This window comes from Ooceraea biroi, chromosome 12 (genome assembly GCF_003672135.1).
Source record: "Ooceraea biroi isolate clonal line C1 chromosome 12, Obir_v5.4, whole genome shotgun sequence".
Taxonomy (NCBI): Eukaryota; Metazoa; Arthropoda; class Insecta; order Hymenoptera; family Formicidae; genus Ooceraea; species Ooceraea biroi.
Genome location: NC_039517.1, coordinates 11,364,584 through 11,377,755, shown reverse-complemented (window position 1 = coordinate 11,377,755; position 13,172 = coordinate 11,364,584). Strand labels below are relative to the sequence as shown.

Sequence of the window (13,172 nt, the reverse complement as noted above, 5' to 3'; positions counted from 1 at the left end):
GGTTCACTCGACACTCAAGGGCCACGGTTAGCCTTCTTCTATTTCAATCTCTAATTCGAACTTAGAACTTTTCCATTCCTTCGTATTTCGACTTAGAATATTTTCCAATCTTCGTATCTCGACTTAGAATATTTTTCAATCCTCGTATTTCAGAGTTATCTTAAATTTAAACGTTAGCATTAATAACCGTAGTAGTTAACTTAAATTTTGTAAGAACAATTGTATTTCCACCAATTCATTTTATTAGAATATATGTATTTTGTGTGCTTGAATTTACGATTTATTTTTATTTTTGACCACCAAGCCGATTTGATCATAATTCAGCGACTATAAATTTTACGCAGCTTACCTCAGTTTCGGTCCATTGTGTTTGTGTGTGTGTGCAACCAATTAACAAGCCTACAGTGCGGACAACGCACGTTGGTCTCCATTCTGCTGAGCTGACAGTCTTACAGTGCGGACAACGCACGGAGCGGTCACTCGGTAACGAACCCCTTTCCGCACCACTCGCACCACAAGGTACACTCTAACTGAGGCGCGCACGTTTAACAGTAACTTTTGCATAAATGACGAAGTTCTAATGACGAAAACGAGACGAGGAGGGAAGAAACACCGTGCAAGACGTTTAGCTCGTATATTTTCTAACTTAGAATCAGTGAACACCGTCGTCTCGCAGTATTACGGCATCGAGCCTCACTACATTGACCCAGAATACGAGGCACTTTTCCGACCACGCGACCGTGACACTAACAGAAATAACAATAATTCGATCATAACGCGACTCACGAAACCGAGAGTGACCAGCAACTCTGTCGTATCACACCGAGTGATTCTAATCACGAACGGAAGCAACGAAGCCACGTGGGCAACGAGTCTGGTCCCCATTTCATGCAATCTGCGGTACCCTCTGTGCCAGGATATTCCCGAGGGGGACCCTCGCCGAACTCATTACGATAGGCTGGCACAAGAGATCAAGGTACAGAGCTGGATCGAGAGTAACCAAGAACCCCTCGGTAAGTGAAATTATCATGCTATTACCAATCAACTTACCCCGGCCTGCCTAATGATAAATTAATGAAGTTATTGACTCACTCAAAGTAAAATGCAGAATATTACTACAGCTCTCTAATGATAAATTAATGTAGTTAGTGACTCACTCGAAGTAAAATTCAGAATATTACTACAGCTTTCTAATGATAAGTTAATGAAGGTGATTAACTCATTCAAAGTAAAGGTCAGAACAGTATTGCAGTCGTCCATTAATGAGCTAATGAGGTTGATTCATTATAATACAACCCGATGGCACTTTGCGTGATCACGCGCGGACACAAAGACGTCGAAACACAAGCCGCGTTATGCGAACAATGCAAATCCTCACGAATCGGACCCATCTATCATAACACGTACGCGAAAACGGAGACTCATAAATTGAACATCGGGCCCCGTGTGATCGATGTAATCTGTATCTATTGTTCCGCATCATTAACGACCTACCGACCGGCCCATAGATGCACGCGTTGTTATAACGAAATCATCGGTTTAATTAGGGGCAAGTAAATTCAAATAAATTCGCCATCGGCCACCCCTTTATTGAACCGAAATTTTTCACAAAGAGCGACCCTGCCACCCTTCCGCGGGAACTGCACTCCTGGCGAAATCACTCTGATCACGAGTATCCCCGGGTAGAATCCTCGGATTCGGTAACCCGAAACAGTGATCTAGTCCCGTGCTACACGTCCGAGTCCTGCATTCCAAAATTTGTAGCCGCGATTAGCCGGGACGTAACAAGGTATAAGTACGCGCGCCGGGCGGCTGACAAGTAACATTACCCAAGTGTCACACGCCGATTTTGATAAGCTTTGAATATGTTGTTGTCTAGGTCAAAATATGAGATACATATTTTTTTATATCGGCCCGTTTTGCCATTAAGGGGGTGAAACACCCTCTTGAAAAAAATCGGGTTTTATATTTCTTAGCGAATACCGTCGAAACAATAAAACATATAAGAAAAAGTTTCAAGTAAAAGTTTTATGGATTCTAATGTACTGTATAACAGTGCAATCAGATTTTTCGAAAATGTCATATTTTTCGAAATTCCTTTCCCCCTCCACAATTTTTGAAAATTTTAAAATTTATCTTTCAGCAAAACTTCAAGCATATTTAACGACAATTCAACCATATATGATAAGGTCATATTCTGAAAACGCATTTTTCAAAAATAAGCTAAAAGTACCTCTATATCGCTACATACGCGCCCCGTCCGTATTCTCGTATTTAATACGCTAGTTACTCCTGGCAACAGTTTTTTCGCACAGAGATAACAATGAAGTCGGGGGATTACTTTTAATTGACAAAATAAGTCAGGTTCTCGCCCTCTGCCGGACCCAGAAATGGTCAACGTAGAGCTGACAAGAAAATTTTACTTTTTTTATTTTTTTCAATATTTCTAAATTTGTTTGTTTTTTTCTCTATAATTGCATATATACTAACATTTCTTATAAATTAACATATATTTGTGTGTGTGTGTGTTTTTGTGTTTAAATCCATACGGCGATGACTGCACGGTAATCAAAAGCGAATGTGTTGGACACGTCGAAAAGCGAATAGGCACCCGACTGCGAAATATTAAGAAGAAAGAAAAACTAGGAGGAAGAGGGAAGCTAACTGACGGTATCATTGTTAAATTAACAAAAAATTATGGTTTAGCAATTAGACAAAACATTGATTCAGTCTTGAATATGAGGACAGCTATAATGGCATCGCTGTATCATTATTGCTCGACAGATGATCACCCCAGACATGAATGTTGCCCGATAGGTGCGGATAGTTGGTGTTCGTGGCGTAAAGCGGAAGCACGTGGACAGCTGGACAATTACACTCATCCAAAACAACTTATTTCTTCTGAAATTGAAAAACACCTTCTTCCCGTTTATCAGAATCTGTCAAGGGACGATCTTCTACAGAGATGCTTAGGCGGATACACGCAAAATCCCAATGAAAGTTTCAATTCAACGATCTGGCGTTTGGCTCCCAAACATCTGCATTGTGGCTCTAAAGTACTGAAAATCGCTTCTTTTTTGGCTGCAGGGGTTTTCAATGAAGGTTATTCGTCACTTTTAAGAACGATGCAATCGTTGGAAATAACTATTGGCTGCCAATGCAAATCTTTCTACGACAATTACGACGACCAGCGAAAGACGAGACAGAATCTTCGTGCACAAGAAAACACGAAGGAGGCACGACGGCTCTCCAACACTCAACAAAATGAATTTTACGAGCAAGAGGAAGGCCTCCTGTATTCGTGTGGGATGGCAGATTAGCTTGGAAAAGCTGTAAGTTTGTCATTAATGTTAAAATTTTATACAAAAATCTTTAAATGCGTTTTTCTCGAAACAGCTTTTTCGTAATTGGCGGACACGATAAAAAAGTTTCTAATCAGCCAATCGACTTCTAGTTTTCGCTATTTTGTTCGTAACTAAAAATTGTTCTATGTGAACTAAAAACGTTTTAAAAAAATTAATAATAAACAATTGTTTTTGCATAAACAATCCTAAATTTTTACATCAACTTTTGAAATTTTTTTTTAGATGCTCTTAATATGACAAAATTCATACTTTTTTCATAATTTTGTTAGTTCACAGAGTATAAAAATACATTTAAAAAATTAATTTTCGTCGGATTTTGTTTCAGATCGAAAAATAAAGACGGCAGCGTGTCCGCCAATTAGACGCAACTGCGCGGAGCGTTGGCATTCGACGATAGACTCACGTGTTTACAATCAGACTTTTTTAATAAAAAAATAATTTTTGTAGAGTAAAAACATACCACAATAAACTGTAAAAAGTTTAAACAATTTGCATTATTTATTACTTCAGAAAAAATTCTTGAAACATGCTATTTTTGTGATATTCTAATTAGAGTTCCCCCCCCCCCCCTTAAAAGATATTACGGTGTTATAATGTGGGACTTATTCATTCGGTTTTTAATAGATTGGATTGTGTTATCAAATATTTGTTTGATTGTGTGGGAAAGATAAACTATAATAAATGATGATGAGTGGCACCCGTTTGGCCACGTTGATCTTGACCACGGTCCCGATTGACCACAGTCCCCATTGTCACGTCCACCGCTACCGCAGAATTAAAAATTTCCTTTTTACAATAACAATCTCCAGCGTTAGACTATATATAGTAATAATTGCGAGCGCTAGATCATAAGAAAAAACACTTGAACAAATCCCAACGCCATTGGCCAAGTATTTGCACTAGTTCGAAAATAGACCAATCAGAATAATATAAAAAGTTTACATCATGAGAGTAACCATAAGAAGAGATTGCAGAAATGCTTTTTAAAAAGACTCATATTAATTCTATCAATTTACAAAGAGACATTGAGAATTTTCCGATTGCTTATGATCCTATTTTGACAAATATGATATGACTTGTTTTCTTGTGCTGTTCAGTTGTTTGATCTGACAATGAGTCGATTGCGGTCGTGCTTGGTGTCACTCGTCTAATGATATGTAATCATTTTCTGCCAGTAAGTCTTTTCTTTGAGAAATTTTTTTTATTTTATTCTTCTAATGTAACTTTATGTAATTTTTGTGTAATGATATTTTTTCAGAAAATGACTTTTTCACTTGAGAAGGGCCTAAATTTAGGTTGAAACGTTGTGAGCAGTATCAATAAAGTGCCAGTTTGTCGAATACTAAAGAGTTTGGTTTCATTGATTTATAATAAAGAAACTTCAAAACTGTCCGGACTTACTTTCAGGAAGCGTGGTCATCCAAATTGGCTGATAATAAAGATATTTTTTTAAATGTTAATCAATTATGCTTTTCTTCGAATATTTACAATATGAAATGCATGTGTAGACAACAAAACTCATTTATAAAATGTTCATGGTGCGCCAAGGTTTTATGTTTCCCATGCTTTTATATAAACTTTCATCCGCAAGATTGCGATGCCATGGAAATGTTTTACAAAGAAGAGATATAAAAAAATGTTTTTATTTATTTACAACACTCATGACGATCAACACACGACTGACACTGAAACAAATAATTGAGAGATTTATAAAATAGTGTCGTAAACAGCCGGTACATTTTCTGTATCCCTCTGTAAGTCAGTGTCAGTCGTGTGTTGATCGTCATGAGTGTTGTTTCGTGCTCCTTGACACACTCTCACAAAGTTATTTTCAGCCAGTAAGTGTGTTCTATTTTCGATCCTTGTTTTTAATCTTTTATTTTAAGTTGTAGAAAATAACTGTATATTATACACTTGATAAGGAACTAAAGTAAGGTCAAAACGTCGTGTTGTCATCTAATAAAAATTAACCAGTTTTGTCGAATAACAAAATAGTTCTCATTTGAAGAATTTATTTGCCAGATTTGTAACCAAAATCCTACATGTATTAAATGTTCATATGATTTCTGCAGTAAATCTCTTTGTTACAATTGCTTTTTCGAACGTTATCATTTCAATTAGTCTTTTCGCTTTTTTTCTCTTCTCTTCTCTTATCTTCACTCTTACTTTACTTCTCAAAAGAAAAGCGCGATTTATGTTTTATTAAATAGAATATTCGAATTAAAATTTATACAATTGATTTGAGACAGAACAGTATCTCTGTTCTTTTCTATCATCCGATTCGGATAATCCGAAGCTAGACGCAGGCACACATGTACACGAGTCTCGTTGTGTGCACATCCCCTCTACTCCACATTGGCATGTTGAGCGTCTCAAATCTTATATCACTGGCCCCATAAAGTTTTTTGTGCTCCTTTTGCTTCTGTTCCACTTTTTTGCATCGGTTTGGGGTTAATAATACATTATATTTTCATCAAAAGTACACATGTAACTATATAACTTCTATTGTACATAACGCCCTCTATAAGCATCATTCAAGCCAGATATTGTACAGCTGGACTCTACTCTGCAAGACTTTCCAATGATATATAATACAGATCTAATTGCGATTAACACTTCGTGCACTTCTCTTGTAAGAGTTCCTTAAGAGTTAGAAATCAAATAACTAAGGAGTTGTGTTTTTATCATAAGTCTTTCGAAGTACCAGCACAATAATGCGAACAATCTTGCAAATGGCCCATAGCACTCGCTACACACATACCAATTCTCACAAGAAAATTAGATATAACTGATGTAATAAGCAGAGGCAGTTGTCATCGATAGTGAAATCAGTTATCGCCTCTGCATAATGGACCGTAAAATAGAAATTCATCAGAAATTCAGGTTCCTAATCGATACAAGCATACATATATCGATTATAAAAAAAATAAAGTAATGATACTTGACAAAAATCTGGCCGAGGAATTATAAGAGTTCGATCCGTTTTTACACAACTTTATTTACTATTAAAAACTAATAGATCAAATGTTTATGTTAATTAACATTTGACCTATTAGTCTTCGTCAGTATCTACTACTTTTTGCCAACATTTAGATAACAAATTAATTCCGTGAAAAATTTATTCTTTGACGCTATAAAATTATCAATCCCTTTTAACCTCGGTTTTTAAATGCTAGTCTATCAGGTAGTTTTGCATCGAGCGGAACAAGTGGTAATCCGATGGTAAATCAATATCAAGGAGAATAGCGGAGCTATGACAGCTAAAATGCTATACAGGGTGTCTGGTAATCTTCGTGCAACTGATTAATGGCATATAGTTCAGGCCTAACTGAGTCGAAAAGTCCTCTACCATTTTGCAACTTGCGCAATAGTTAACGAGTTATTAATTGTTAAAAATCGCTGTATTAGTCCGGCCTACCGCCGAATGCAAGCGCGCGGCGAGATGCGACCGCCTAGCGATCGAAGTTGCTAGGCGCGAGAATTGTTTATTACAAATGGCATGCCTAGCCATTGCCACTGTGATCGTTAAGTACTCGATCGCTAGGCGGTTGCATCTCGCCACGCGCTTGTATTCGGCGGTAGGCCGGACTAATACAGCGATTTTTAACAATTAATAACTCGTTAACTATTGCGCAAATTGCAAAATGGTAGAGGACTTTTCGACTCAGTTAGACCTGAACTATATGCCATTAATCGGTTGCACGGAGATTACCAGACACCCTGTATAGTAGAATCACTGGAGAATTCGTGGCGAACGAGGAACCACCACCCATTGAATCTGCAAAAATCAAGAAAAACAATACAAGCAATAAAACCGAAACCAACGACATATCATCCCAAGATATTTATGCACCCTGACTTGAGCGTACGTACATAAGTTCTTAAGGACAGAAGATCCCGAAGAGCGTTGGCAGCTGCATATGAAGAACCTTATGTTTAGATGTTAAAAAGACATGATAAATGTGTATCATTCAAATCAACAACAAAAGGTAAACAATATTTACTAATAGGCTCAAACCAGTGGAGACAAGAGGAACAGAGGAACAATACATTATAGAAATTCATGCCATCACAAAAACTGTAAAGGACATACTTATCAGCGATAAGAAAATCAGATTCGCGTCTTAGCAGACACTCGGAGGGAAGTGGCGCACCGCTTAACTCATCTAGCGCTATCCGTAGCGAAAATTTAGCAGCAGAAACTAGAATGGCTTATCAGTTTGCGATATGCCAACGATTGTGAGTCAGTGATGCCAGATTCTGATCCCTGCAGCAAAGACAAAGTGCAATTTTTCATATTATGGCTAATTTTCATGCATTTGTTCGTAGAATGATAAGAATAGAAATAATTAATTCTTATATAATTACTTAACTACTCTATTTTTATGATCATAATTATTATTAAATAAGTACAGGCAAATTTCTTGTACGTTAATACTCACAGCAGTGACGTCAGATTCTGACCCCTGCAGCAGGCCATAGCATCGACTAACATGAACTAAGATGTGATAGGGATGAAGTGAGTCCACACACAGTGCGTGAACTCCCCACCACATGTTAATCCATGTTAGTCGATGCTGCGGCCTGCTGCAGGGGTCAGAATCTGGCATCTGTGAGTTATTAACGTACAAGGAATTGGCCTGTACTTATTTAATAATAATTGTGATCTAAAAATAGAGTATTTAAGTAATTATATAAGAGTTAATTATTTCTATTCTTATCATCATACGAACAAATGCATGAAAATTCTCCATAATATGAAAAATTAAACTTTGTCTTTTGGAAGAAACGTTAAGCCGTTGGTTACACATAAACACTAAACCACTATTGATCACTATATTATCCCTTTATCATTATATGGCACGTTTTATATTTTGGATTACGTTAGTCGTCTGCCCATCATCATCTCTCAGGTGGAATTGATTCAGTTCCGGAAGAGAAATAGACCACCTTAAACTTAATATAAGAAGAAGAAGAGGATACGGAAGAACGAAAAAAGTATGTGTACACCGACAATCATGTTTATAAAGTTTTACTTCTCCATGTAATTTCATCAATTTATATTTTTTATAAATCGATATTATTCTATAATATTCAAATTATTGATTACAATTTTTATTTTATTATTTGTTTGCAAACATCTTGAGATACTTTCATTGCAAATGATTATTAAAATTCTTACATTAAATAAAACAATTGTGTGCTATTGTATGCATGCTTACCGTAACCATATTTAAACTCCCAAAAACAACACCTATAGTTGTCATCGATATTGTAGCGAAAATCAAAGGTCGTATCAGAGTAGTTACTTTTCTTGTGTATCTAAAAATAGTATTAAGATTATAAATTTCTAACCTTCAAAGACTCAAAGATTATTAGTTTATTGTGCAATAAAAAAGTAAATCTAAAGATAAAGATCTATCGCGAATATCAATGACCTTAACATGTATTATAAATGTCATCTCCCTGAGTAACTCGCAGAAGGTTTTAGCCGTCGTTCGTTGTTTATTAACAAAAAAAGTTTAATGATTTTGCATGCATTTTCGACTGTCTATACGAAGTAAGAATTTTATTTTAATATATAGGGTGTCCCAGACCTACTGTACCAACTGTTGAGGGTAGATTCCTGAGGTGATTCTGAGACGAAAGTTTCTCTGGCAAAATGTCGAGGGTGGCGTAATTTCGGCGCTATGAAGGGTTGAAGATTTCCAATCCATGTGCTGGATTTTCCCGCGTTCAGTGTCGGCGGGTCGAAGGGGCCCCGCGTATCGCGCACTGATCAATTCGATCTTACTTTTTCGCGACTGTTCACTGCGTGTTTCTTTTCACTGTTCACTGCATAATGTCTTGTAAGCACTGTATACTCTTCCTGTAAGCACTATCTCAGCACTATTTCAAATCCGAAGACCTCGCTGGCCAGTTTACACTTTTCCGCGTTCGAGCCATTTATCCGCGTATGACTCGTTAAACACACTTCCGCGTACGTGTACACTGGGATTTTCACGCGTTACTGTTCGACTTTCTGCGACATCGGCAGTACGATCTACGAGAAAAGACGGATTGATCGCTTACCATATTGCCCGAAATCGTGATACACGAGGAACTGTCAAAACATATGTGAAGTGCGGCGCGCTCCCGTGTTGACAGATAATCAATACAAGTGATGCGAAATGCGCTGCACTAATATCGATAATGGATAATTCATACCAAAAACGATACAATTTATAATTTTATACAAGTATTATTTAAATATGTAAATAATTAACTTAATTTAGTAAATATCTTGTTTAGATCTAGAGATCTCATTGACGAAATTCACAGTACTTCTACAATACTTCGCGAGATCGCGATTTATCTATGGTGAGCGTTCTAGTCGCACTCACCGTAAATAATCTGCATGTCTTGATTGAAAAAAGAGAGACAAAGAATGCTTCGAAGCAATTGTAGCGTCAAAGTCGATCGTTTTTTGATAATTCGATCTTCACGGTTTTTGCTTGCAAAATCTTAGTTACAAAATACAATATGGATTACGACGCAGCAGAATATCGTGACATGCTGATTATTTATGGTGAGTTCGGCCAGAACGCTCGCCGTGCCGCGCGAGAGTGCAATACTCGTTTTCCGAAACGCAGACCGATCGTGCATAGTGTCATTCTGCGATTATTGCATCGCGCGGGACAAAGGGGCCGTCTAGTGCCGGATAGACACTTAAACGTTGTCGTGGAACGTCGTGTTCGTACGGTGCGTACCGAGGAGGCGATCATACGTACAATAAACGACGCTCCAGAAATGAGCGTACGCGAAATAAGTCGCGATCTCGCGAAGTACCGTTCACCGTGTGCTGCGTGATAATAGATTGCATGCGTATCATTATATGCAAGTGCAGCATTTACAACCGGGTGACTACGATGCAAGACTGCGCTTCTGCACATGGCTGTTAAATGAAGAAAACAACCGACCCAGTTTCGCGAGTGACATACTCTTCACAGATGAATCGCACTTCACGCGCGATGGCGTATTCAACATGCGAAACACGCATCTCTGGGCGAATGAAAATCTAAGAGCGTATCACATAAGAAATTTCCAGCATCGATTCAGCGTGAATTTGTGGGCTGGTGTGCTAAACGATGCAATCGTAAGAACACTTTCATCAGTTGAGCAAAGTTGAGCACAGTTGAGCACAGTTGAGCAAAGTTTCGCGAATTTAGCTTTTCACTTTTTCAGATCGGCCCATTCGAAATGCCCGCGCGACTGACAGGTCAGTTGTATGCAGAATGTTTACAAAATGACTTGTCTGGATTGTTAGAAAATGTGCCGCTGGAACAACGTAGACATATGTTGTTCCAACATGACGGAGCACCGCCACATATGTCGATTCAGGCGCGCCGCATGTTAAACGCGAGTTTCGAAAGAAGATGGATTGGGCGTGGAGGTCCTGTGAGTTGGCCGGCGAGATCTCCAGACCTGACTCCGTTGGATTTCTTCTTATGAAGTACAATAAAACAATATGTTTATCGTGAACGCATCGACAGTCGCGAAGAATTGCAAAACAAGATTATGGAGGCATTCGCGATTGTTACCCCAAAAATGGTGAGCAACACGCAGCGGAGTATGTTGCGATGAGCCAGGCTCTGCATTGAATGCAACGAAGGACATTTTGAACATCTGTTATAAAAGGTACGAAACACTTTGATTCGATAAATACTTTTACTTAAAAAGATATTACTTATATCACTTTACTTATACTTTACTATAACAATGGTATTATTTTTTCAGTTTATTGGAGATGTTAAATCACGCACAAGAATGCTGAACAGACGTTGAAGAAATACTGTAGTCCGGGTTTCTACCAGGTGATGTCGGTTTCGACGTTTAAACGTCTATCCGGTCCGTTCAAATTGTCCTTCGTTGCCTTCAATGTACAGCCTCGCAACAAACTCCACTACGCGTTGCGCACCATTTCCGTAGTCACAATCGCGAATGCATCGATAATTTTGTTCTCTAATTCTTCGCGACTATCGATGTACGATAAACATATTGTTTTATTGTAATATTGTAATCTATAAGAAAAAATCCAACGGAATCAGGTCGGGAAATCTCGCCGGCCAACTCACAGGATCATCGCGCTCAATCCATTTTCTTTCGAAACTCACGTTTAACGCGAAGCGCGCCTGAATGGACATATCCAGCAGTGTTCCGTCATGCTGGAACAACATACACGTTGTTCACGTTGTTCCAGCGGCACATTTTCTAATAACCCTGCAAGTCGTTTTATAGAAACTGTGCATACGACTGACCTCTCAGTCGCGCGGGCATTTCGAATGGCCCACAGATTCACGCTGAATCGATGAAAATTTCTTATTTGATACGCTCTTGCATTTTCATCCGCCCAGAGATGCGTGTTTCGCATGTTGAATACGCCATCGCGCGTGAATTGCGATTCATCTGTGAAGAGTATATCACTCGCGAAACCGGGTCGGTTGTTTTCTTCATTTAACAGTCATGTGCAGAAGCGCAGTCTTGCATCGTAGTCACTCGGTTGTGGATGCTGCACTCGCATACGCGTATACACTGATACGCATGAAATCTATTATCACGCAGCACGCGGTGAACGGTACTTCGCGAGATCGCGACTTATTTCGCATATGCTCATTTCCGGAGCGTCGTTTATTGTACGTATGATCGTCTCCTCGTTGTGCACCGTACGAACACGACGTTCTACGACAAGTGTCTATCCGGCACCAAACGACCCGTTTTTCCCGTGCGATGCAACAATCGCATAAGAATGACATTATGCACGATCGGATTGTATCCCGGAAAACAAGCATTGTACTCTCGCGCGGCACGGCGAGCGTTCTGGCTGCACTCGCCGTGAAAAATCAGCATGTTGTTAAATGATGTAATGTATATGATCACGATGTGATAATGTAAATATTTACTAAAGTAAATTAATTATTTACATATTTAAATAATACTTGTAATTATTTATTAAAATTATAATTTGTATCGTTTTTGGTATGAATTATACCTTATCGATATTAGTGCAGCGCATTTCGCATCACTCGTATTGATTATCTATCAACGCGGGAGCGCGCCGCACTTCACGTATGTTTTGACAATTCTTCGTGTATCGCGATTTCGGGCAATATGGTAAGCGATCGATCCGTCTTTTCTCGTAGATCGTACTGCCGATGTTGCAGAAAGTCGAACAGTAACGCGTGAAAATCCCAGTGTACACGTACGCGGAAGTGTGTTTAACGAGTCATACGCGGATAAATGGCTCGAACGCGGAAAAGTGTAAACTGGTCAGCGAGGTCTTCGGATTTGAAATAGTGCTGAAATAGTGCTTACAGGAAGAGTATACAGTTCTTACAAGACATTGTGCAGTGAATAGAACAATGAAAAGAAACACGCAGTGAACAGTCGCGAAAAAGTAATATCGAATTGATCAGTGCGCGATACGCGGGGTCCCTTCGACCCGCCGTCACTGAACGCGGGAAAATCCAGCACACGGATTGGAAATCTTCAACCCTTCATAGCGCCGAAATTACGCCACCCTCGACATTTTGCCAGAGAAACTTTCGTCTCAGAATCACCTCAGGAATTTACCCTCAACCGTTGGTACGGTAGGTCTGGGACACCCTGTATATTACAGAGATCACTTTCTTCAGTAATCCACACAAGGTTTTAGCCTTCACTCGTTGTTAATTAATACATTATTAACAAAAAACGTTTAATAATTTTGCACTATCAAGTTATCGGTACGATCCTGCATAGGTGACGAGGTTCATGAATCAAACGACGCAG

At 38.8% G+C, this 13,172-nt stretch overlaps 2 protein-coding genes across 4 annotated transcripts in view; one reads left to right on the top strand and one right to left on the bottom strand.

The window, feature by feature from the left end:
* Positions 1 to 13,172, bottom strand: part of LOC105283053 — a 396,978-nt gene that overhangs the window by 76,658 nt on the left and 307,148 nt on the right. For all 3 annotated transcript variants that reach the window (XM_026974447.1, XM_026974448.1, XM_026974446.1), the window contains one exon: positions 8,588 to 8,687. In XM_026974447.1, the coding sequence (XP_026830248.1) occupies positions 8,588 to 8,687 (100 nt within the window). The remainder of the gene's footprint in view (positions 1 to 8,587; positions 8,688 to 13,172) is intronic.
* On the top strand, positions 2,486 to 3,844 carry LOC113563161. The gene has a single exon (XM_026974451.1). It carries the CDS (start codon positions 2,739 to 2,741, stop codon positions 3,318 to 3,320), a length of 582 nt encoding a protein of 193 aa, XP_026830252.1. The 5' UTR covers positions 2,486 to 2,738; the 3' UTR covers positions 3,321 to 3,844.